General features: G+C 38.6%; 1 protein-coding gene across 1 annotated transcript in view; it reads left to right on the top strand.

Annotated features, from left to right (window-relative positions):
- Window positions 1-26,080, top strand: part of dym (dymeclin) — a 42,024-nt gene that overhangs the window by 1,016 nt on the left and 14,928 nt on the right. The window contains exons 2-14 of the mRNA XM_029515548.1: window positions 147-353; window positions 2,110-2,162; window positions 2,350-2,443; window positions 3,211-3,347; window positions 4,334-4,406; window positions 6,308-6,433; window positions 7,249-7,388; window positions 12,577-12,762; window positions 12,872-13,050; window positions 14,479-14,604; window positions 14,752-14,865; window positions 15,093-15,187; window positions 18,671-18,770. Coding sequence (XP_029371408.1) covers window positions 214-353; window positions 2,110-2,162; window positions 2,350-2,443; window positions 3,211-3,347; window positions 4,334-4,406; window positions 6,308-6,433; window positions 7,249-7,388; window positions 12,577-12,762; window positions 12,872-13,050; window positions 14,479-14,604; window positions 14,752-14,865; window positions 15,093-15,187; window positions 18,671-18,770 — 1,563 coding nt within the window. The 5' untranslated portion in view covers window positions 147-213. The remainder of the gene's footprint in view (window positions 1-146; window positions 354-2,109; window positions 2,163-2,349; window positions 2,444-3,210; window positions 3,348-4,333; window positions 4,407-6,307; window positions 6,434-7,248; window positions 7,389-12,576; window positions 12,763-12,871; window positions 13,051-14,478; window positions 14,605-14,751; window positions 14,866-15,092; window positions 15,188-18,670; window positions 18,771-26,080) is intronic.

Here is a 26,080-nt window from a genome sequence, read left to right as displayed (position 1 = left end):
AAATTAAATGATGAGTGCCGACTTCTACTAATAAGTAGCTCCGATGTGACTTTGAACATCAGTGTTAACATGTTTGTAGTTAAAACAAACTACCAATATCTGTTCTGTGTGATGTCACCAAAATGAAAGCATTTCCTCTCCTTCAGGTTTTGGCATATGCTTGGTGAAAAAGTAGTGAAGTGTGGCGAGTCTGGCTGAGAGGAGCCAATCAAGATGGGAGCAAACACCAGCCAAGTCAGTGATCTGTCCGATAACCCAAACCTCAGGGCTCTGGTTGGCACAGAGTCAATATCGGAGAATGACCCTTTCTGGAACCAGCTCATCTCCTTTACCTTCATTAGTCCAACCTGCAGGTAAACAAACCCACACATGAAGTGTTTCAGTTAGATATGTGACAGCTTATTTACCACAATATTACTATACTATGCTGTCAGACTACCCAACTGTTGGTCATCACCCCAACTTCTCCAACTATTATAATTAACTGTTGAATCCAACAGTTGATTGATTTCAGATTTCATCTTGTGAAGTGACCAAATATTTTCCAGTTCCACAGATGCACAACTCTGTAATCTGTACCTTTCAACTGCATCTCCTGTTGTCACCTGTCATTCTCATGTGATATTGTTGAACACTCAAGAGAACTTTCCACACTACACTTGTGTTGTTTTCTTTGTTTTAAAATCGTAAACAAGTTAAGAAATTTATTGTTGTTGTTATTATTTGTGCAAGTGGTAGTCAATGTATATATCAATATAAATATGTCTACAGTTACACAAATTTGAGAGTGTTTTCTAACAACAGACACACCACCTTTGCAGTAAAAAAGTGACAAAACATTCCTTGGTTAGTTCCAACATGTAAGAGCTCGTCTGATGAATAAAAGAGCTAAAAGAGCTGTTGTCCTAACTGACCGAGAATTGGTTATATGGCTAGCATTTAGTTCCTCTGTAAGTGTTGACAAGGAAATGTTAGGTATTCATCTAGGAAGAGGTTGTCACTCATTCACCACTTTAACTGTCAATGGCGGTTTTGCCTTTAAATAAGTAATAGCTCAGTGATTGTCTAGTTATGAATTAATTAGCTTTTTGTTTTCAGAATATTTAATTAGAGTCAAGTCTAAGGTTCAGGTTTTAAAGAACAGTGTTTTTGAATGATATCCAAATTCAAGCATGGCTAAAGAAATTCAGTTGTAATTTTTATGCTCATTTCACAATGGTATAACCTTTGGACAAAGTTGAAGACAGGGTCAGGGTTAGGTATATATATATAGGTATATCTAGTCAGCATTTTAGGAAATTTGTATAAACGACAAGTTCAACAATTGCACTTCTTTATGTGAGATGAGAATTTTCAAATCCCCCTCTCATGTCTGTATAGAAATGTATGTTTCTTTGTCAGCATCCAGTTGGAAACAGGGTGGACTGGCTGAACTGCCTATATCTAGAGGCAATAAAATCCCTGGCCACAGCATCCCAAGTGTATTAAAGTTATATTGACTACTTCATGGCCAGAGCAGTTAGTCGACAACCAGTGGAAACTCCAGCAATTTATTGGTCCTGGTTATGGAATAGGTCAACAGATAACCTTTGTTAAGCATTGTGTCCCTGTCTGAAGCCAGGCAGCTGTTTCGAGCTATTTATGAGAGTGGTAGCAAGGTTCTCATGTAACTCCTGGCAAGAAAGTGAATAAATGCATTTCCTCAAATGTCAAACTATTCCTTTAACAGTTTTGATGTGACGCAGTTTGCTCTGCTTGTCCTAACTCACTGGGCATTACAAAAAGTTTTCTTATTATTGTAATAATGACCAGTTGGAGGAATTTAGTGTATCTTTCTATGAAAAACGAGGGATGTAGCCTCTGAAACCTATTGCACATAAGCATGAAATGGCAACTTTTTATTGGTATTGTATTATTACACAATGTTAGATGTGAACTGCTAATATTTTGGCTTTGCTTGGCATCTGTATGACCTATCCCTGCCGGGTAATCCATGTCAATTTAGTTTTCTGAAAGTCGAGGGCTGTCATACAAGATATTTTAAGCATGTTCTACCTTTATTGACTTATCTATTGCGCTTCTTCTTCTTTTTTTTTTTTTGGTTAACAGTGGAGACTCTAAATTGCTGGAAGAGATTGTCATCCCACTGGCCAAGCTTCTTAGTAAGTTGCTTATAATATGAATTTACCCTCGGTGTGTGTGTGTTTTCTCTTTCATTGATCAATGCTTAAGTTTAGCTGTTCCTTCAGTTAAAATGTTATTTTGATCTTTATCGAACTATCACATAATGGTAATACATACCTGAGTGTGACAGTTGATGACTTCTCTTCTCCTATATTCTTCTCCAAGTTGAAAACAATCCAAGAACAGGAAACTTTTGCGCTCTTGTGAGAATTTTCCTGGGAAGAACCAAAGAGCTCAAAATCTCCACAGAATGCCAAGAGTGAGTATGGGAACCTCAGAGAAAAGAATGAACTCATATTACTTTATTGGTTACGATGCATGCCAGTTATTGTTCGATCCCAGGCCGGCGAGGGACTCCTATTTTTCTAAAGCAAAGAAACACTGAAATAGTTGTAGTTTCCCATGAGAAAACTGCTGAGGTATAACCATCAACACATGTAGCGTTATTCTGCTTTTCCTGCCAAACTATATTTCCACAGATTGACTCTGCCCATGTTACCAAATACTTCTGGTGGGAACATCATTATGATAGTCTGAAGTGAACATTATTATAGGCTGGAGCTTCCAATTCCAATCCAGACCTATCTATTTTTCAACAGGTTTTGTCCTAAAAACAAGCCTGGATTCTGGGTGTAACATAATTTCCATGTGCAAATTTTGCAATTTGTCAATTTTTGGAAGTGATCAGACACCCCCATGCTTAGTGGTTATGAAACGCTGTGGGTTTAAATAGATGGTTTGAATCATCTCTTTTTTTCCTTGTACATGTTTTTTCTCAGCGACTGTTAGAACATTTCTTTTGGGCAAAACCTTAACCTTAAGGATATAGGTCCAATCTTGGTCAAAGTACACTGAGCAGTATTTAAGTGACTTAATGAAACAGGTTGGATTTGGATGAAAAAATATACAGACCAAACCACATAGTGCACAGCTGGTTCTGCCCTGCACATTTTTATACCATTTATTTGTCTCAGTTCCATTTTTTACATTAAATGCGATGTAATAGTTTTTATTTCTCCTCTGCAGTCAGCTGTTTATCTGGCAGGCCCACAATACGCTCTTCATGATTCGTTGCCTGATTAAGGTGTTCATCAGGGAGATGAGTGAAGAAGAGCTGCGTCTACAGTTCTCCTACCAGGAGAGGGCACCAGGCTCCTGTGGAGGTGAGCTCTGTCACACACTTATTTGGAGAAGGAAGTGTCGCAGGGAGACTGAAATTGGGCCAAGAGATTGCAAAAAGAAATCTGGATCACAGTGAACACCTTGTTCTGGTCAAATGAAGAGCACATCTTCTAGGTCATTGTATTTCTAAGTGCTATATGAAGGCAACCAAAGTTGTTTCTGTGTATAATCCCCAAAAAATAAAAAAGGGGTTTTGACTCCCTTTAGAGCAATAAGGTGTGCGTTATTAAAATGAAGTCACAAGGGTCATATATGTAACACTTCCTTTCATACCTAAAGAGAGATAAGAAATTGACTTTTTAATTGAGCACAAATACTCCTGGCTACTGACCTGGATCAGCTGTCTCTGAGAGACTCCATTAATAAAAGTCTAAATTGGCATCCACTGACTGAACATAATTTTTTGGCCTCAAACTTTGGCCCTGTCTGAGTCCCAAAATAAACACCCTGCAAATGTTTGTCCTTTTGATGACCTTGACAAATCTTCAATTTATTTTGATTCTCACTTACTGAGACACCATCAAAAGGAAAGTGGGAAACATTTTCATTCTCCACATGTTTATCATTCTGCAATTGCTGTTTTATTGCTAGAGCTGTCTGCTCTTGTACAGGAAACGCATATTTAATATCTCAACCTAAGCAAATCCTTCTGTGATTTTCCTGTTAAATGATACAAAGCCAATTAAATCTTGTTCAAAGTGGCTGAGAAAAGGCAATCTAGTTTATCTGCAAACCTTTGAAAATCTTAACAAGCATTTCAATGTAGTTGCAGAAAACGTGTAATCTCAGTGAGCCAGTTTCTTTCATAGCCCTTCATCCAGACAGCACGCATGAAATAGGGACAGATGGGAAGGATAGGAAGAGACTGGGACAGTGGGAGCTGGAAGAGACAGAGAGAGACTGATTATGATAAACAGGAAGTTGCCTTATATGTCTCATAGAATAATTCCCCTAACCCCTTGTGTAGAAACGGGTAGTGAGGATCTCCTTGAGGAGCTCCTGTCCAACCTTGTTCACCTGATCGTTGAAGTGCCCCTGCTGTAAGTATCTCAGTTTTTTGTGTTTATTTGATCTGCATATAAAAGTGTCAGGACATGCAAAACCAATGCTGATGCAACACGAACAAGACATGTACATGATCAGGTTGTTCACATGTCTTCACAGTGATTTAATAACTTCCCTGTGCTACTTGTTTATATTTATACAATGAGCAAAATATTCAACTAAAAAACGTTTTTCCCGTTTCCCAGCCCAACTTGGCATTTGAGTCCCTTGTTTTATTCATCTTTGTACATTGGTAATGCATCTAGGATGTTAGTCACTGAGCAGTTAATGAAAAGCAGTTTGAAAAGTTTGTATGTGGAGCTCCCTTTGCGTGCTCTGCTTGCTCATTTGCTCTTTGGTTTAATCAAAAGAAGATGAAATCCATCATGGAACATGCCAGACTGACCTGTTGAAACCCTGAGCTTGCAACATGGTGAGCATTGTGGTAAAATACAAAGGAAGGGATAAGACTGAATTAAATGACTAAAGTGTTAGTTTTGTAGTGGAAGAGAAAAGAAAAGTTTGGATTAGGAGCATTACCAATGAGCGGGAGAGGAGTGAAGATGCAGTTGTTCCTGAAAAAATGGTATCAGCCTCATCTCTCATGGGACAGTGTGCATGCTAACACAGTCAGAGTGAATACTGCAGTGTATTTACTTATAAATGGGAGAATTATACACTGCATCCCACTCATTCTGACAGAGAGACAAAGACACAGTATGCACATCTCTGTAGAGAAGACCTCTGCAGCGTCAAGACAAGTTCACAGAAACATGACTGACAAATGCTGTTCCACTTGACACAACATCTTCCACTTTTCTCTCTTTTCCCTCATCTTTATTATGTTATCCTTAATTTCCTCCTTCCCTTGTCGACCAATCTCTTCTTTCTCTCTTTTCCCTTCTGTTGTCTCCGGACATCAAACCCTGGCTCTTGTGTAAATGCGTTCAGCATTCCAACATTATTCATTGTTCCAAGCTTCAAGTCTCTCCCTGTTTTTCTTCCCTCCACCGCTTTGTGGCTGTCGGCCCATTTCCTCTGTACGTGCTCCTGCTTTGGATGGAAATCACACCATTCTTTTGGTATAGATTACCTAAATCCCTAACAGGCCTCTACTACTTTTGTGGTGTGATTTTACAATACAGATAGATGTCAAAAGTTTATATATATATATTTTTATTTTTATTTTTTTTTCTTTTCCTAGGACATGTTGATATTGCAATACCAGTTAGTTTTTTTTTTTTGTTTTTTTTTGTTGTTGTTGATTTACCACATACCGTAAGAAAGTCTCTAATGAATTAAATAGAACATTTATATTGCAGGAGGAAACTTTAAAATGCCATAGGTTTAGGTTTCACACTTGGCTGAACTTTTCAGTTTGTACTTCTCCAAGATTGTTCACGCCTTGTCATGCATCTTAGTAACTGTTGAAGATTTTCCTTCTTCATTTTTTATTATTATTTTTTAAGAACCTGCTTCTGAATATGTGAATATTTGAATGGGAATATGTACAGCTGTGTAGTTAACCTTCATCTTGCATTTGGATACATAATTAGTAGATTGTGTTGGGGGGAAAAGAAAATTGAAGTCAAATGCCATTGACCCATGTTTTAAGATTAGGATTAGGTTGTGTGCAAAAATCCGTTTATGTCCCAGGGTTAGGGTTAGGGTTAGGGTTACCTAACAATGGGCTATTTGGGTTAGGGTTAGGGTTAACCCTAACCCTAACCCTAACCAACCATTTAAATCCTCCCCCTCTTACTCAAAAAGAATTTTTGCTCATTGTTGGAGAACAGGTATTTTATCCACAATAAGCGCCTGAATGTAAAGTTGAAGTCATGATGGGGGTTATACTTTATTCACATAAACCCTCTAATGCATCTGTCTTTTCCTATAGTGACATCACCTACAGCATCCTGTTTGAAGCAGTGACCACGCTGCTGATAGTTTTCTCGTATCAACTCTTCCATAAAGATATCCTCCGAGATGGAATAATGTACCAGCACATGATGAAGGGAAAATGGTAAAAAAAACACACATGCACACACGAACACAAGCTCATTGTCCATCAAAGTTACCCAGTTACCTGAGTTGTTGACATTGCATGCAAGCCCAGATCATTTTCAAGGCTTGCCAGTCCAGTGTGGCACTGTTTGACCCACCCCACTGTTTCTCTCTACCTCTTTATACTATCAGACAGTTTCCAAACAAAGTCTAGCCAACCAGGACATTTGTCTTCACTGCAGCCTTGTAGTCCGTGATTATGGGCAAAATTTAACCAGTCAGCTGGTCAGTTTTTAAATGACAAATATAACTTTAAATTTAAGAATACAAAAGTAAAATGTGATGATAAGTGTGTAGCTAAACTGCTACTGTTGACCCATACTTTGAAGTGGTCTGAACCCAGTTTACCTTAGTTCACTGTTATCTCAGATAAGGATAAATGGAGGTAAATGCTGCAGCACTCTGAATGCATTATTCAGTCTAGTAGTTCAGTTTAAAGAGGCGGGCAGATGATGGAAATCTTTTTCTTTTTTTTTCTTTTTTTTCAGTGCTCTCATAATAGTGAAACGATAGCACTTTACCTCTGAGCTGAAGAAAGGCTTCCAAGAAGCTGATGTTGCCAAAACAGATTAGTAGTCTGTATAAAATGGTTTTGTCATTTGATCTGTCAAGTAAGGAAAAAGCTGTCTGTGACTCCAAAAACAAAGATGATGGATATTATTCACCAATTACAGGTTTGAGTGGACTGTGGACTTAGGATCCTTTTGATATTGTTGTAGTGAAATGAATCTGGAGTGGGCTTTTTTAACTTCTATCCCTCTCTTTTCTCTGCAGTCTGTGTCTAACCAGCCGACTGGTGAAGACCCTGCTTTATAACTTCATCAGGCAGGAGAAGTGTCCACCTCCAGCAGCCCACATCTTTGAGCCAAAAGCTGAGGGTGGTCTGCTTTACGGCCTAGCATCGGGGGTGGCAAGTACGAATACACAAATCCTCCCACAAATAAAAGAAAATAAAACAAACCCCATCCACCAAAATGAAGGGACCGTTATGAAACAGAAACATTTTATTAACAGATTTTATTGTTTTTAATGCAAAGTAGACTTATCTCGTTTTTATTTGTCTTAATAAATTTTAATAAAATTTGGAATTTCTTTAGAGTTTGAATTTTAAGGCGGCTTTCTTGTTGGTAATTGTACCATAGTATTAGTGTTATTATTTTATTTTACTTGCCTTCATGGGCTTATGACTCCAACTCAATGTGGACATGATCGGTGAGTAGGATGCTTCATTTAATAGATTTTACAGGGTCCCAAAGACACTAAAGTATCCAATATCGATGATACAAGAAAAGAGACAAATCTGAGCAAACATTAGTGAACAATGGCCTCTGAGCACCTCTGCAGCGATTTTTAACGTGAAGTGGGCAAGTCTCTGTTTTTACCGATCTCCTGATCCGGTTGTTTTTATGAGGAACATACGTGTGTGGAATAGCTAACTGCAATAGTGACAGCGTCGGCAAAGACAAATCCTCCCACAATCCGAGGCTATTTCTCAACACCTCCAAACTCCATGTTTTGTTTTGATCGAAAGACCCCTAGTGGCAGAAAATAGCCCATTGTGCTTTCAAGCTGCCAAGGAAAAGTGTTCTTATAAATGATTGGATTGAGATCAAATGATAAAAATAAGAGCCAGGCTGTAGAAGGGGGCTTGAGCGTGTTGATTATTTTCCCCTTTTCTTTTCAATGAAAACATGCAAAATATGTTTAAACTGAGAAATGAAAGTGGGAGCCATGCTGACAGCCCACGGCAGCATAGATGAAAGTGATGAGTCAAAAAGGAACACAGTGTATGTTTGTATTATATTGGCACTGCGCTCTGTATGTGTATTTTAGTGTGTGTGCTGAATGTATGTTTGTTTGAGTGTGAGAATAGGGCTGGGTTTCCCCTGCAGATAAATGCTCTTTGTCGGTTGCTGGTGGCAGATTCCTATCAGTGAGCCATCAGCATTCAACCCAGCCTGTCTGTCTGTGGTCAGTGATCGGCCCGATGAGTTATGGTGCCCTGTCCTGTTCCCTAATCCCCTAGAGCCTGTCTGTCTGCAGCCGCCTCCCTTATACACACACACACACAGACCAACAAAGACACAAGCTCTCTTAGAGCTCAGAAACAACACTTGTTTTCCTTCTCTGTCTCGTGCACTCATTTGTACATGGCCATCAAGGATTAACAGTACACAAACAAATACATTTCATCTGTGTACATGGTGTTGTTCTGTAGTAACAGTAAATATGAGTTGAATTTATGAGCAAATTTTATGTAGTTGTCAATTGTTGTTAATTTGCTTAGAGCATCTCACTATTTTTTCCGCTTTGTTAGCCTGTCTGTTATGGTTCGCCTTTCAGAATAATTATATATCCTTGGTGGCAAAATGGAAGTTTCGTGAACTCTTGACTATTTCTTGCAATTTTGTTTCACAATTTTTTTATATTGTTTAAAAGTAATTTCTTGCTAATTATATGCTATCTGCTGGTTCAACATGCATATCTCAGGGCACACTAAGTCTGCCTATTTTAACATACATTTATTTTATTTATTTTTCATGGACCTAAACCATGCAAGCACACTCTTTCACATCTTTAGATCCATTTGCGGTGCTCTGGATGGACAGGATACGACTTCACGTTCCCTCCTTTTTGTTGAGAAATGACTGGTCCTCATCTAGTAGCATTTAAAATTACTCATGTCAACACATTCACAGACAGGCTGGATTTTCCCCGGAACCAAATACCAGTCATTGGCAAGGCAAAGCACTGCTTGATTTCTGTCGCCATTTTAATGTCTGGGGAGATAGGATGTCTCTTCCTGTCTTGTTTTTACACAGTCTGCTATGCGAATCTGAGTGAGCATCTGCAGGGGGATTATCACTCAGACTGGTAACTAAGAACTTTGTAGACTCCTTTCCTCTCCTCTCCTCCCCTCTCCTCTCCTTTCCATATGAAACAATTATAACTTTGGTATTAATCACAGGTGATTCAGTTTAGGGGTAGCTTTTTATGAATCAGTCTTAAGGAATCATTCAAATATTTTTAATATTCGGATATCGGTATATGTTGATGTGAGAGGATATTTGGATTGGGTTTGGATAAAAGTGCTTGGAGCATATGTTTTGATTCTTGTGAGATTATCAGAAAAGTGTGTTTATTTATTGTCTGTACAGCATGTTTCCCTTTGTGCATTTTTGGATAATCATCATGAGTTTGGTGTACTTGTGTGTGTTTGTGTGTATGTATCTGCGTACTTGGCTAAGGGATTGGCCTGAAGCCCTGATTTCATATTTCATTCTGTTATGCAAGTACGTAAGTAGCACATTCTGTCTGTATTAGTTCACAAGGCGTCCACACCTCCGTCTGAGCTGAAGCAAATATTCTCAGCTGGATTCATTTCCCACCTCAACTTCCTCTACAGTATGTCAAAGGTCATTTATATATTCATAAGTTAAAGTGAATGTTGCAGAGGGCATGGAATTGAAGCACAAATGCTTTTAACTATTTCAGCTGAGATTTAGAATGCACATAACCTCTTAGTTCAGTCTGAAAAGAAATAGAGCAGCATTGTTTCAGGGAAGTTGTGCAGCACTAGTCCCACCAACCAGCAGTCTCTAATGGTGACATCCTTAAGTGCCTCCCTCGAGATTGTGTATGTTTGATAATACCGGTGTTGTGAATTAAATTTTAAGCGTCAGGGTCTAGTAAAGAACATGTCAAGAGGCAAATGTGGATTTAGAAAAGCCAGATTTTAAGCCTGTGTAATATTTTAGGTTGAATATAGGAATTGACTCAGTGCAAGCAGTAATGCCTTAGACAGTGATGGTCATTATATATGACCAATTGAATTTGGACAACACAGCTTTCAATCAGAAAGCCAAGGCTGAGTTAAGCATCTAAAGCTTGTGTTCTGTTGCATGTGTTTGTTTCTGGATATATTGTAAGAAGAACTGTCGAGACTTGTAAGTCAAGATGAGTTTTCAGACGAAAAGATAAGCTTCAGAGGCTGCTGTTGTTGATACAGACTCGTAGTCAAACAAAGTAAGACTTTGAGGCAGCAGTTGTGTTGCTTGTCTCACAGTAGGATGCCTTCACTGCCCCCGAGCCCTGAAACCCAGATTCTGATTTCAGCGTGCCAGCCACTGTGTCCGTGTGTGACCTTCTCTTTTCCTCACTTTCCCCTTCCCTTTCCTCCTCTTCATGTCCTCCTCCTCTTTTTCCACTCGGCGGCTGGCCAGGGCCGGAGCAGCCTAAGCAGTGTAGCATTATTGGGTTTATGTGGTGGGCAGGCAGACAGGCAGAGGGAACTGAGCCAGATGGATAACAAACAGCACCCACTAAGGTAAAACAGAGCTCTGTGAATGTGTGTGTGAGAGCGAGACAAGAGAGAGCGTGCCTGTGTGTGTATACATGAGAGTGCAGGAAATGTGGCTGCCAGACTGGGCTCTCTGACACTGTTGGGCTAGTCACTGTGGTGCCAGTGATGAGATGTAGAGGGCTCCGTCACAACTTGGCCCTGTCTCTCTCTCTCTCTCTCTCTCTCTCTCTCTGTCTCGATCTTGTTTTCTCACACACTCATTTCACTCTCTAGCCAGTTGGAGGAAAGAAGAGTATGATGTTTGGAGCAAGGGAGACAGAGTTACCAGTGCTCATGATGTAATTTCTCTCTTGGGTTTTTCTTTTTATTGTGGAGTCAGTTTGTTGATGTCCTTTCACTCAAATATAAACAAATTCCTCCCTATTTTTACTGGAATTATATACACATTTCTACACTGACTAAGTGTTGGAGTAACTTTTTACTAGGCATTAGTGAATTTAGAGGCAAACCACCATATAAATCATGGAGGTTACTAAGAGTTAGACAAGTTAGATAACGGATGTGTAAGGGCAGAGAAAGGATAACATGCACATGAAAATCCTTTGTACTGTCATACGTAATGGTTTTAAAGCTTTAACTACTTCTTCATCAGGGTCTTTCTCAGTCACAAGTTGTTCCTTTTGTTGTCTCCTTCCAATGGCATGTGAACTTCCATTTTCTCCTTGAGTTTATTAAGGTCTTTTTATGTGAGGCATGTCATCCCTCTTATGTTTAAACTAATGTGTCTTTCCTTACTTAAATCTTTTCTGGTTCATTCAAAAAATAAACGGATGATGCTTAGTGTGTCATAGTTGGGTAGATCAGGGAGACTTATGATATTCAAGGAATTGTTTCTCTTCTCCAGCTTCTGCCACTAGATGGCAACAAATCAACTTGGCTTCTCAAATTCAGTGGCTTGATCAGTGAGAACCTAAAACAGCCTCTCAATTAGCGCTTGGTTCATGTACTCTGTGTGGCTAGACGTGGAGGAGCCAGGGGCTGTCATCTGTGTACGTTGGAGTTTGTGCCTGAAAGCACCAGTAGTCCAGTTGCTCAGCAGGAAATTCACGTTTCTCCCATCTACCAACAATAAAAACAAAGACTTGCTAGTTGACCAGTACTTCCAGTCTCTCTTTGTTCTCTGGTGCCGTCTATGTTTTCGCAAATTTCAGGTGTTGTAAGTCATCACGCACGACTCCATTGTGCATTTTGGTCCTGATTATATCAGCCTGCACTATTCTATTTTGCATTCATTTCCCTATGAAGCATAAATCAATTTTAAGATTGAAGAGCTGCAAGATGTGAGAATACATTTTAGTGCTTTATATAAAAATGACATTCACAACCTCTTGGCTCCTCACGATTAGATTTAGCAAAGTACTGCTACTACACAACTGGGATGTGAAAGATTACTCCATTGTTGTACTGAAATGGAGAGCTGCAGGTGAATTCTCAGACCATGCCTGGAAACACTCTACCAAAGGGTAACCAAGGGAACACTAGGGATAGTATCTTAGAAAGGATTATTTTCCTGTACCAATCAAAAAATAAATAAATAAGCTTTATGTAACCAAATATCTGCTTGATTTTTTATTTTTTATTTTTTTTCTCCTTACCAAAATAAGGCACACCCCAACTCAACACAAAAGAAAGTCCAAAATAAAAACACAGTAATAAATGAATAATGGAAAAGATCAAAGGAGTTTTTAAGTGCATATTTTATCTGTGTATGTTGACCTGCCTGTCTTTCCAATTTTCAGGTGGGCTCTGGAGCGTCTTCACCTTAGGTGGAGCTGGCATCAAAGCAGGAATAGACCAGGAACCCAACCCATTACCTTTGTCTAATCAGAGCCTTCTGTTACTGCTGGTCTTAGCCAATCTGACAGATGGGCCTGGTTGGCCCAATGCTTATCGCCAGGCCATTACTTGTTTCAGAAACACTCAAGGTAAATGCATTTACAGTAGACAGGTTTCATATACTGTCTATGAAATTTACCAGAGGGCAATAAAGTATTGTTAAAACAATCCTAATAATGTTTACATCTGCCCATACAGACACATCTGCGCTGCTGATGGAGCAACCTCACACTTTCCAGATTAATTTCAACAGTCTATACACAGCGCTGTGTGAGCAGCAGCGCTCTGACCAGGCCACACTGCTACTGTACACTCTGCTTCACCAGAATCCAAACATGAGGACATACATTCTCTCCAGAACAGACATGGACAATCTGGTGGGTAGGACGTCAATGATGACACTGTTTTGAATTTTGTGTTGCTCAGATCCAAGCTTTTTTTTTTTTTTTTTTTTTCCAAAATCCAATTATTTTTCTTAAAAAAAGAAAAATAAAAGAAATACTAGTTAAAGTGTGATTTGAATCCCCAACAAAGCACATTATGCAGCTCTTCCTTTTCACACATGAATATGGCCACGAAATCTTTTCATCTAGGGCCAACACCATGGCTCAGTAAATAGCGAGGATGTATGCAGTGGCAGCTGGTGCTATTCTGTCCATGTGGGACTCTGCCAGTTATTCCTTACAGCCGAATGAATGTACTGAGGTATTTATTGAATGAAAATCAATCTGTAGCTCAGCACGTCAGATGGCATCACATGCTGTATAAAATTGGTATACAGTCACAAATGAGCCTCCTTCACACAGTCCATACAAAAATAATTTGGTGTTATTGGATAGCAAGTATACAGTGGTGTCCAGAATTGTGATACCATGTTCCCATCCATTGGTATCTATTTAGCCTTTGTAGCCGGTTTAAAAAAAAAATAAAAAAAAGAGTCCACCGGATCTAAATGAATTGCACTAGAAACCACAAATTTCTGAATGTGCACACAATTCCCTTAATTTACCATCATGTTTTGAAATTGTACTTCTATTATATTTCTTTACTTTTGATATCAGCATGACCTTTCTTTGTTTATCACTATTTCCGGCTGCTTTGATAAAATACCATCATTAGGACATCTAGCTTGAGCTTGGGGGTAGAGGGGGGCTACTAATGAGTCTAGCCACTTTCTCCGCTGAACAATAAAGCATTGCTGCACGACAGCGTAATGAGCTAACACTGTGGGTGCTCATTGCTCACTATGTTAGCAACTAACTGCTTTCACTATCTTAGTATGAGTCTGAAAATGTAATCCTTTTGCACTCAATTGTTAGCTGATCTCATTTTCCTGTCTGTTCTGCTTAAATCTCTTTCCAGATTAGTAGCTATCTATGATTGACTTCTAAATTAATATGTGCATTAGTTCTTATTTTTATTATTTACTTGATGCGATTTTAGTATGGATGCTAGTCTTAATATAGTAATAACAATAATTGTATTTTATACATTTTAATATTGTGTTTATACATTTTGATTGTTCACCCAATGGCATGTGGAATAGATTTTAGTTCTTCAGTGGCATCAGATGCTTACATATTCATTCACTGTAGTTAGTTATCCACGCTTGCTTTTTTTTATTATTCTTTTGCTCACATTGCCAGAAAATCCATAGACCTTGACTCCACAGTGAGAGGTACTAAAGGTAGAAATATGGAACAAGAGGTTCATTTGTCGTATGTGGTCGGAACAAGTTTAATGAGTGTCATTTCTGAGCCATATGCCCAACTCTTCCTCCTCCTTCCTGCCCCTCTTTGCCTCAGGTTTTGCCTATCCTTGAGATCCTTTACCATGTAGAGGAAAGAAATTCTCATCATGTCTACATGGCCCTCATAATTCTCCTCATTCTCACGGAGGACGATGCCTTCAATCGCTCCATCCATGAAGTGGTAGGTAGATTCAGTTAAACACATTCTGGCCATTTTGCAGCAATAACCAGTGAAACCTTCAACCACCTGCACTTTTTGGGATTTTAGTACTTTTTGCCCATTCTTGTTTACATCTCATTTCCTGTGTCCGTCCCCCTTTTGTTTAAGGTATTGAAGAATGTCACGTGGTACACAGAGAGGTCATTGACAGAGATCTCACTCGGGAGTTTGCTCATCTTGGTTGTCATCCGCACCATTCAGTTCAACATGACCCGGACAAGGGTAAGATGAGCACTCATTCTCACACTTTCTCACACTTGCAAACATAAGGTCCAATCAGAAATCCATCAATCTGTAAACTCATTTTTTGGTCCAAATAATAATGTATTACATCAGTAAGTGATACTCACACGTGGCCCTTGTCACGATGGAGCTGTGAAGAATGAAATGGAAATTAAGATGCAATTTAACAATAACATAATTGTGTGTATTGCGTACGTCTTCCTCAGGATAAATATCTCCACACCAACTGTCTGGCTGCACTTGCCAATATGTCAGCCCAGTTTCGCTGTCTGCACCAATATGCTGCCCAGCGAATTATCAGGTGAGATTAAAAAAAAAAAAGCATGACATGTTAACTCTTACCTACACTTCTTCTATCCATTAATTTCTTTTTCAGCCTGTTCTAGGTCCCATCTTATTTTAATAGAAAGGAGCCTAAAATGAAAATAAAGTCAAATACCAGAGAGAAATGGACAAGCTTGTCAATGATTACATTCTTAGATTGAGATATGTTACTTTTGGCAGTTTTAATAAGAATCTAGGTTTGCTTTTGGGAGGGGTTTCAGCATTTTAAATATCCCAACTATACATAAATTTCTGTGTAAATGAGTATGGGGATATTAGGCATGTACATTGTGATGTAATATCTATAGATGGAAAAGAGACAGAGGGGAATGTGTCTTTAGTTAATCCAGAGAATGAAAAGCTTTACAAATGAATGCATCATCATAAAACAGTCCTTATCATTGATTTGCAACTGTTCCAGGCATGATTTTAATTCACTCAGCGATATAAATGTAATAGGCACCACTTTATGAATGGCATGGAAAAAAGTCTGACAGCAGAGGAATTTATGTTTGCTCACAGTCCCAACTGACTCTTCACCATGCTGAATATGCTTCATCTCTGGCTGAAAGTTTAAGTAGAACAAAATAAATATACATTCCAGAGAGGGGAAATAAAAATATAAAAGAACCTTTACATTTAAATGTATAAAAACTAAAAAATATATTTTCTAATCATTAATAAATTAAAGAGAAAATACTGCCACAATCTCCGATTTGAAACTGGTATGAGCACTTCTGACTGCCGCCATGTTTCTCGTTCCACCTCTACCAGTAACTGACAGTGGCGTAAGATGTCAGACAAGTAAATTCAAAAAGTAGACTACGTCCTCTGCTTTGTAAAAGGGCATTGAGGTATCGATATTTTTTTTTTTTTTTAAACTGTCTTGCAATGCACTGTTTAATCCCTTGTTAAAACAGAGAAGGTTCCTCACCATTAAAGCAGTCCGAGTTTCCTCAGAGGATGGATGTGAATAAAGGCAGTTCAGATTTTAATAAAAGCATCCATGTGAGATATGCAAAGATATGAAATGGAAAGTCACACAAATATGCTCATTCATTTTAATGATTGATGGTGAATCGGTCGAAAATATTTATCACTATAGTAACTTGACAAAGGCTGCAGCAGAAGAAATGACTAAGAAATGAAATATTGACAGAGTGTTGTGCCTGTGAAGAAAAAAAAAAAAAACCCATTATGTAACCTGAGAGAATTGAGGGAAACAGTTTGGCCTACAGGGAGATGGAAGACTTCAGAGGACAAGGTCCAAACCATACACACGTACATATACACAGACATATCAAGTCATTCATGCCTGTTTGTTAACTCCAGGCACACGGGAAGAAATACTTCCTTCTCCAAAGTTGTGCACACATTCACACACACTCAGGGATCCGTTTACCTCCCTGCCTGTCTCCCTCCTCATATCTGTGACTCTCTGGTGTTTTGGTCAACAGAGGAACATTGTCTGTGAACGTGCACATCCATCCTGTAGTGATGCAGAGCAACTGAGTCCATGTCTGATGATAATGATAATGATGATGACTATGATGGCCTGGGCTGGGCTAAACCGGTTGGCTGGCTGCTAGATAAAAGGAAATTTCCTGCCAGGAATTTCCACATCTTGGCCAGACACTGCTGAACTCTGCTCCTCAGTTGACTTTTATAATCACGGCTGTTTATTTACAGGGAGCAGTAGGTAGATTCCCCTCTAGTACTGCCCACAAACGTTATTATCCTTCTTATTTATATTTATAGCTTTTAGATCAATTACTATTTATTATATCTCTCCCTTAATTCACTAATTCCACCATCTCAACAGGCATAGTCTATTTAATTCATGGTAAGACTGACTAATAATTATTTTTATCTGTTAATCTGCCCAAAAAAGTTAGTGATGCTATGCATACAATCCCTAGAGACAAATTTTGAAGAACCAAAGTATGACCATAAACTGTGGGTGTCCAGACAATAATTTAAAAAGCATATATTTGAACCTGTAGACATAAAGAACTTGTGTTTTGGTAGGCCATGTCTGTCATTATCTCTCAGCACTATTACTGATTTTAGGATTAGGCCACCAGATTGGAAGTCCCTCTTTGTCGTCCCTGTCCGTGTCCGTCCGTCACTGCCTCCGCATCAATGAGGGATGTGACAAAGTGCATACTCAAAGTGTAATATTGTGGGCAAGGTTCACAGGTAGAACTTCAACAGTGGTCTCTTGTTTGAAATGGAAAAAATGCATGAGGTCTACTTAACAACGGGCCCTGTTCAGTAGACATGGCTTACAGCTCCCTCAACATATTGAACAAGTAGACCTCCACATGGCCGCTCAGATACCTCACTTCAGCCATCATTTGGCCAATTAGCCTAGATCAAGAATGCTGAGAGATGTGTGTGTTTCCAGTGCTGACAGATGGACAGGTGTTGCTCTAAGGGAGATCTGTTTTCCTGAAGTAATCCTGCCCTTGGTTGTTATTGAATTTAAATCATTCCAAATTATTTTGTAACTTGATTAACACACAAATTAAAGATGGAGCACCCTTGGGGGAGCCAAGAAAGAGTATTAAAAGTTGTAATTAAAGCAGAAGGTCACTAATTATTTTAATAACATTTACCAGATGTTTCCACTTTTTGTCAGCCAATATATTACAGCAATCGGGGTCAAGACTTTTTTACAGTTGAAAACTATTTGTAGTTTTTAATTGTGAAGGTGCTGATCAAAACAAATCTTTAAAAATTTGGTTTCTCCTTTTTTTTCTTGCGATAACATGTTTGAGTGATTCAGCTGACGGTAATCGTCGTGACTGTATATGCACATTGACCCTTGCTACTCCCTAAGGTCACCCAAGCAGACTATGTGACTGTTGATGTTTGTTTGTGTCCTGCCATCACATGCAATCATGCAGTCCCATCTAAGCAGCTGTACACACGCAAACACAGAATAATGATAAAGCAAGTAGTTCAACTGATGCATCAGATAGCACACTGTCACATACAGATGGTAAAAACAAATATAGGTGCAAATACTTGAAATGCTCAAAAGTAACTAAAGCTGTCAGCTGTCTAATCAAATAGAAGTCCAGATAAAGGTAAATTATGGTTTAAGCATGTTTTTAGTATTTTTACACATCATTTCTAGAACGATGCCTTGCCAGTTTCTTGATTATTTCAATATTCTGAGATTCACAAATATTTGTTATTTTAAAGGCCTCATTCAGAAAGTAAAACATACTGGAATAATAATCAGTCTTAAATGGAAGAGTAACTCTTCGGTTAAGTTCACTCATAAGTCACAGTTGTGTGTTTACAACACATTAAACACTGGCCATCATGTACAGTATGAGAACTGTGTATTTAGGTTCTGGGTTATTTGGTCTTTATAGAAGTACATCATTCATCTGTCATTACTGTTCTCACACTTCTCTCTCTGTTCTCTCTTACTGTGTCTCTCCTGCAGTTTATTTGCTTTGCTTTCCAAAAAGCACAACAAAGTTTTGGAGCAGGCAACACAGAGTCTGCGAGGCAGGCAGGGAGACAACACAGCCTTGCCCGACTATGTGAGTAACACACATGCTCTCTTACTGTTTGTGTGTGTCTACAGTATATGACATGGGCATTTGTGACAGTCTGGGTGTGAGATTAAATCAGTTTGCAATTTGGGAAAGTTGGCTTTTTTGTAGAAAGTTATTTCATCCCACAATGAAATTGTCTGACAAATAGTGCCTTGTAAAACTTAAAATTTGACTTTTCAGATTTTTATACAAATAAACGTATATAAGACACATGAAATGTTAATTAATCCTGCAGCCTGTTATCAGTCTTTAAACAAAGCTAAGCTGTCATTTCCTGGACACGACTTTGTATTCAATATGCAGGGCATGCAAAAATGATTCATCATCCCGTTAACATTTTTTTTAAGTCATCTGATTAGTGATCGAAGGACTTCTAACCCACACTAACCAAGCAATTAAAATGTCATAATTTTTTAACTGTCAGCAGCAAATTTTAAGTAAATTTTAAGTTAGCCATAAAATTCGTAAGCCGTTGTCACTACTTTGTTTAATTTCATTCCTTCCATAATTTTTCATGTCCCTCTTTGTCTGCTGAAAAATACACAATTTCACATTTTGCTGGTAGGGCCAATCATGCCAACCGGTTCAGGGCTCATCTGAAGAGCTGGTATCTAATTTGATGCCGAAATGCATCAAATTTAAGGCCACTTGCCACAGGCCCAGTGTAAAGTGCCAGTCTGCAGTTGTGTCTACACCAGCCCTTTGTCTTTTTCTCATTACATACCTGTCCGTATCCTGAACATTTAATTTGCGTTGAAATAGTTTCCTCCTGTTGAATAATATTTGATGAAACTGTTAAGTATCGTATTGAATTTGAAACCAGTAAATTCACAGTGGTACCAAAGTAATACTGTAATTTGTCTTTATTTAATCTGAAATTGAAATCTTTCTCTGCAGCACCACAGTATTATCTAGGTGCTGGAGCCTAAACCAATGCCTTAATGATGATATAGCCCCAATGCAATCACCCAAATGTGTATATTAGTAACACCTGAACAGTGGAATCCTTGTTCAACTATTGACTGTATAATTGTTTCTATTTCTGTTAAGGCACCTCTGCCCTCGGGTTTGTCTGTCTGTGTCTCAGTCTGGCTGTCTCATTAGATTTTCATGGTCTGACTTAACTGTTTGTGTGTAAACATATTTGTGTGTATGTGTGTGGATGTGTTTGGGGGTTGAAAATGTATTAGGAGGTCCCCACAAATGCCCCTAGGTGTTGGGGAAACGAAAGTGTATTTGAGTGCTCCTTCAACCATGCAGCAACTGTCTGATGAGGCCCTACAAACAGACGTATATGCACACAGATAAAACGCACACATTCATAAAAACATATATAATGCAATTATCCATCTTTATTTTGATGTTGCAGACCTTCAGGGCTTACATTAATGCTCCATTTTATTTACACATTTATGCACAAAAGCACACTACATATATGGCTGAAAAGAAAAATAGCAATGAATTTCCAGGATTAAATCTTCACTGTTAAAGATTTCAGTATTGCCAGCTGTTCCAATAAGAACAGAGTGTATTTAATGGTAATGATAAAAATAATAAAACACATGCAACAAGAGTTCAAAGTGTAAGGGAACCTATACAACAGCGCCCCCTCTGTTTTTAAGAGCTTGTTTTGTTCCTCAAGGGCAAAAGGCAGATTTCCAGTACAAGTATTCTACATATTAACGGTTTTTTCCTTGAATAGCGTCTGACATCTCGTCTGGGTCATAGACTTTTAAGACAGAGTATTTTTGATAGTTATCCTTGAGCTTAGACTATACTAAGTTAATGTGACATTGGTTCCCATGTCTACAAATCTTCCTGTTTCTACTGTCCACAGCTAGAAGTCACATTTTTGTTTTATTAAAAAAAAAAACATACTGTATAGTTTGCCATCTGAACATAGATGCACATCTATCCCATCAAGATATAAAATAAGTTTAATTAACTCTAGAACACTAATGTCACAATAAGCAACACCATCACTAACGTTGGGAGAAAATGTCAGACAGTAGCAACACAATGAAAATCATGTGACCACAATTGCGTGGGTGAAAATCACCCGCTATTAGTGTTCTAGGGTTAAATGGTGAACAGAAGCTGAGCTTTAAGCGTGTACACAATCAGTTTTTGTCAGTAGCCTAGTACCAAACGTCTTGCTCTCACTACTGGTTTTTTTGGGTTTTAGATAAGGCCTTTTTGTGTTATGCCATTCAGGGGGAAGGCAGCCTTTCAGCCAGAACTCGATTGCCTTGAAAACTGAAACATGCATTCCTGTTCATTTCAGGATGAAATGTAATATGTTGCTTATTTCCCAAACATTTGCAATTTAATGACATTCCTATCAGCCTCAACTATACTTTGTACTGAGTGCTGATTGGCAAATGGTGAACCTGGGGAACATATAACTAAAAATGTTGGCAGTGTCCTTCTGAGCATATTAGGACTTGGAATGAGTGTTTAGCTCAAATCACTGACCCTCAGCGCAACCTCATCAAGCTACGAGCACAACTTAAGACTTTGTCCAGGTGTGTGGGGATTTTTGTTTTTGTTTTTTTGTTTTTCATTGAAGTGTAGAGTAAGGACTGTATTTTAAATGAAGTTTTGGTTAGTATTACCAACAATTACTTTCATGATTAAGAAATCACTAAATCAATTGTTCACAGTTCAGAAATAACATACCATGTTATATTGACCTCTTCTTAAGGCTGTCATTGGATAATAATGCTGAATATATGTAACTATGAGATGAGTGCTTAAAGTTGTCTTTCCATATAGACAAATTTTTAAGCAAATATCAGTCTCATGTGTTCATTACAGTGCAGTAAAACTGTAGATGGAAAATAAACAGCTAGTTAAATATTTAATACAACTGCAAAGGACAAAGAACCTTTACTCAATACAGAAGTTAATAGTTCCAAACTTTTTCTACAAGCTGAACATTAGCTGACCAACCTTTTTTTTTTTTCTTTTTTTTTTTTTTTTTTTCCCCCCTACCTTCCCTGCCATTGGTATTAATCCTAAACTCAACCTCATGCATAGAATTTCTTAACTGGCCCGTTATAATGGCCCAAAACACTGGCTTGTCATTGGTTTGTCATTGGTGTTAGAGATGACTGCTGTCTCATCTGTATTTTGTTTCCTCCATATGTGGCTTTACTCTCTTCCTCCTGTTGCAAATTTGGCAGTAAACTTGAAAACAGTCTCCTCTGGTGTTATTCACAAACCCTCAACTTAACTTGGGAAGTGAGGAAGTTTAGCGAGCTATGGGAAGAGATAAAGAGGAGCCAAATGCCAGGAGAAAATAGGAACAATAGAAAGAGGAGAAGCAGGCAGGAGGAGAGGAGATGAAGAGGATTTGGAGGGAGGGTGGGTGTAAGCGTGTTTTTGTGACGGGCATCTGGAAACAATGTAATTTGGCTGAGTCTGGCTCTGGAGAAAGAACCAATGTTTGTTTAATGTGGGATAGTCCTGGACATGTAATTGCTCTCTTTACAAGAGAGGGACTGAGAGGAGGATATGAAAAACTGTCGTCCAAGGCTCTAAGCTGTGCCTTAAAGCTGGGTCCATTCTGCTTTCTTGCTTTTCGCCTGCCTCTTAGTCTCTGTCTCTCTCCCTCTTTCTCTCATATGCCCCCCCACCCACCCACCCCTGTATCCAATCCCCGAATGTGTTTGTGCTGCTGTATCTGGTTAGTGTCAGGGAAGAAAGAGTAAAGGGTTAGGGCCCCCTCAGCCCCCAGGGGACTGCCAGAGGCTCCCAGTCTAAGCAGGGCAGCTCTCAGGGGGCCTAACAGTTGCTCTCTGCAGCCTATGCACCTTTGATTGCAGATGTTTTTTTTTTCCCCCTTGCCCTTTGAGATATGTTCACTGACATGCAGTATGTGCCCATACACACTAACAAACATAACAAGAAAGGAAGTTTGTGTAGTGTAACATTGCTTTGCGTTGTGTGTCACTGTTTATGCTCCCAGTCAGTGGCAGTGGTAATGTTACTTCTCTGGCTCTTCGTCTGTTTACTGTTGCACATTTCTGAGAAGAGACTACAAGTACATACACACACACACAGAGCCAGAAGCATGTTGGACCACCCTGTCTATGTGTTTATGCACTGGTTGAGTCACAATCTGTGATCTCTTTTTAATAGCCAGAGTAGACACATGCATTAACATTGTAGCACCATTCCTCTTTTTTAGGGGAAAAGCAGAGCCTGAGGATATACCAACAGATAATAAACATTATGCCTCTGTTTATTATCTGGACTTCCAATAATTAACCACTTTGTTATTACACAACAAAATTGTTTTGTAAAATCCACTTTTGCATTATTACTACTACAGGTCATAGATGACAAGAAACCGTGCTTTTGGAGTTGACTGCTGTAAAATCTCTGACAAATATGTAAGAAAACACTGAAAACCATGTTTTCAGTTTTAATCATGTGGCATACACAGATTACTTTTTCTGCATCTAATACTTTTGATTGACTTGGCTGCAACTTTGCACAACCTTGTGTATGTTTTACATTGTCAGATGATAACTTGCATATAACTAATAAATTCTTTTAGTTTTCAAGGTCACATGTAGAACTAGACCAATAAATGGACAAGCCCAGATATGAACTATATCGATATGTGTTTTGTTGTGCATGAATGCTGAATAAGGTTTAATATATAGAAACTGTTTTTAGTTAACAGCTAGATACATTTTTCCACCTGTAAATTGTCTTAGTTCGTATACACCATTTTAAAATTCAGAAATGTCCATATCAGTATCACAGAGGCTATAGCCACTTCTACATGGGATAAAGCATTTATTTCTAAAAATGATATGTTTTCAACACCAGTGGTGTGAAAGTAATGAAAATATGCCTGTGGTTCCTCCTGGAATTATGGCAAAATGTGTTTTTGTATCTTTAAATAGTGTTGCTCCCTTCCAGTCTCCTTTCCATTCCTTCTCGAGTGATCTTTCTCCCTTCTGCATATTTCATGTGAAATGACTTCAATATGTCTACATTCAGTGTAGCATCCACACGGCTCAATCACAAATCACAATCTCACGTATTTTCAACTTATACTTTTTACTATTATTACTTGGGCTGACTTCCGTCCATGTTCATTTCACCTAATTCCATGGTGCAGAGAGACGCTGGGCTAACATCATGTGCCAATATGATCCCTTCATACCCGGTTTGCCTGGAAAGTAGGAATTGATTGATTGGAGTATAAATTATCCTATCGCTTTTCATATGGTTGTTTGATGTAGAGCCAGTCCTCACACAAGACTGATATAAATTATCATACTGCATTCCCTGAAATCATGTATTACTTGGCTCATGGGGTTTCTGTCATTTCATGTGAAAATACCCAAAGGGCAGAGACGGAGAGAAAAATTATTAATTTAAAGGGCACCTATATATTTCACCTTTATTTCATCCTATTCTGTGTCTTTGATGTATTTGCTACAGTTGAGGTTCTGGTTCATTGTCCACAGCCGAGCAGTATGACATGAGGATTATCAACAACATTATCAAAGCACTTAAAAACTGTCAAATTACTATTGTCATTGTTATTTTTATTATCATTGTAGACATGAAATAAACCTTGCCCTTTCTAAACATCATATTAGCATTACAAAATGAAACTTCCCCATTATTTGAATGAGAACAAACCATGGAAGCACTGCAATGTCAATGTAGGAGCCTCTTGGTGAGGGCTTTGTTGATGTGTGCATTCTACACACTGTTATTTCATCTTGGCCAGTCAAATGTGCAAAGGAGTACATTGGTGGTATGTTATTTCAAAACATCTTTCTACTGTTTACCTCTGATTGCCACATTGACTACCCGGCGACCGTGAGAACTTTTCAGAATAGCAAAATACATTGTTGTGGTTCTGGTGCCTAATAGACCTAGAAACTCAGTAATCTGCAACTCGAACCGGATTTCCTGAAATGCCTTTTGTCATCTTACTGGCATCCAAAGTAGCACACCACTTTTAGCACAGCTCACTTGCCTTTTCTTTTTTCTTTTTTCATAAAAGTGTGTTAGTTTAATCTTTAACTAAAGGAATAATAGAAAGTCTTTTTAAATGCGGTTTAATACCATTATTTTTACCTACACTCATTAAACATAACTTGAGTTTGAAATAGTAGTGAAATACATACAGTGAAATAGTAGAATAGTGTTTTTAATAGTTAACACTTTCTAGAATGGTTCATACTGTAGTTGAGCTTTGGAAATAATAACTAGCCTCTTGCACTTTGAGAACTTTTTATTTTGCTCATTATATCATCGTATCGGTCTCAACTTCGTCCACTTGCCCTCTTCTCATTAAGTTGGTGTCATACTGAGAGCGCTGACCCGGCTTTTTTAGTCTCACATCTCCCCAAATTTTTCCCCCAACCTGCTCTGTGAAGATGGTGTCAGGCCTTGTTAGTTCACTTGTTACATCATCTTTCTCTATATCTATCAAACCCTTACTCTCTCCCTGCTGTCTCTTCCTATGTTTAATCTCAGGCAGTAGGAGTGCCAGCCCTACAGGCAGCAGGTGCTCTGGGGTCCAAATGATTGTCTGCTTCCAAATGGTAATTGGGGAAGCCCTGCTGTGCTGCGGTCTTTTCCTGATTGAGGCAAAGCAAAACATAGCACAGCTCGCAGCAGATCAATTAGTACTGTCCACCTATCCACCAGAGTGCTTTTTGTGCTGTTGCCATCATCTTTTTTTATCATTATCACTCACCAACATCACTGCTATTTTGCTTCCTTGCCTCCTGCTATTAGTCCCAGCCAGATCTGAGAGCAGAGTCGAGTAGAGTGCTTATTTAAACTAATAAAAAGGTGTCTGTCTGCAGATATTTTAGACTTCCCCTCTAGACAGACGGTGATGCAGTGATTTTTCTAACCAAAATCCACACTGGCAGACTGTGTTGATTGGTGATGCTATTGTTCTGTGGGGGCAAATGCTGTCTTTTGCCTCGCAACAAACGATGCTTTACACATATGTAAGGCTGTGGGGTAATAAGAGACTGATCTGGCCACATTGCTCTACAAAATGGTGTGATTATGACATGGCTGTGGTACCATAATGCAGGTCAGACAATGACCTAGTTAAAAAAAACTCCCAAAAGACAGGACAGGCTGCTGCTACTCAGCCAGTCTGGCCCTCTCGCTGTCTGTCCACATGCTGTTTTTTTTTTTTTTTTTTTTTTTTTTTTTTTCTCCTCATGTGTTTTCCTCTTTTTTTCTTATGTTTTTAAATTAACACTTTTCTTTGTTACATTTCACAAGACAATACTGCT

This window comes from Echeneis naucrates, chromosome 12, assembly GCF_900963305.1.
Source record: "Echeneis naucrates chromosome 12, fEcheNa1.1, whole genome shotgun sequence".
NCBI lineage: Eukaryota > Metazoa > Chordata > Actinopteri > Carangiformes > Echeneidae > Echeneis > Echeneis naucrates.
Note: the sequence above shows the minus strand (reverse complement) of the source record. Positions and strands in the feature narration are given on the sequence as shown.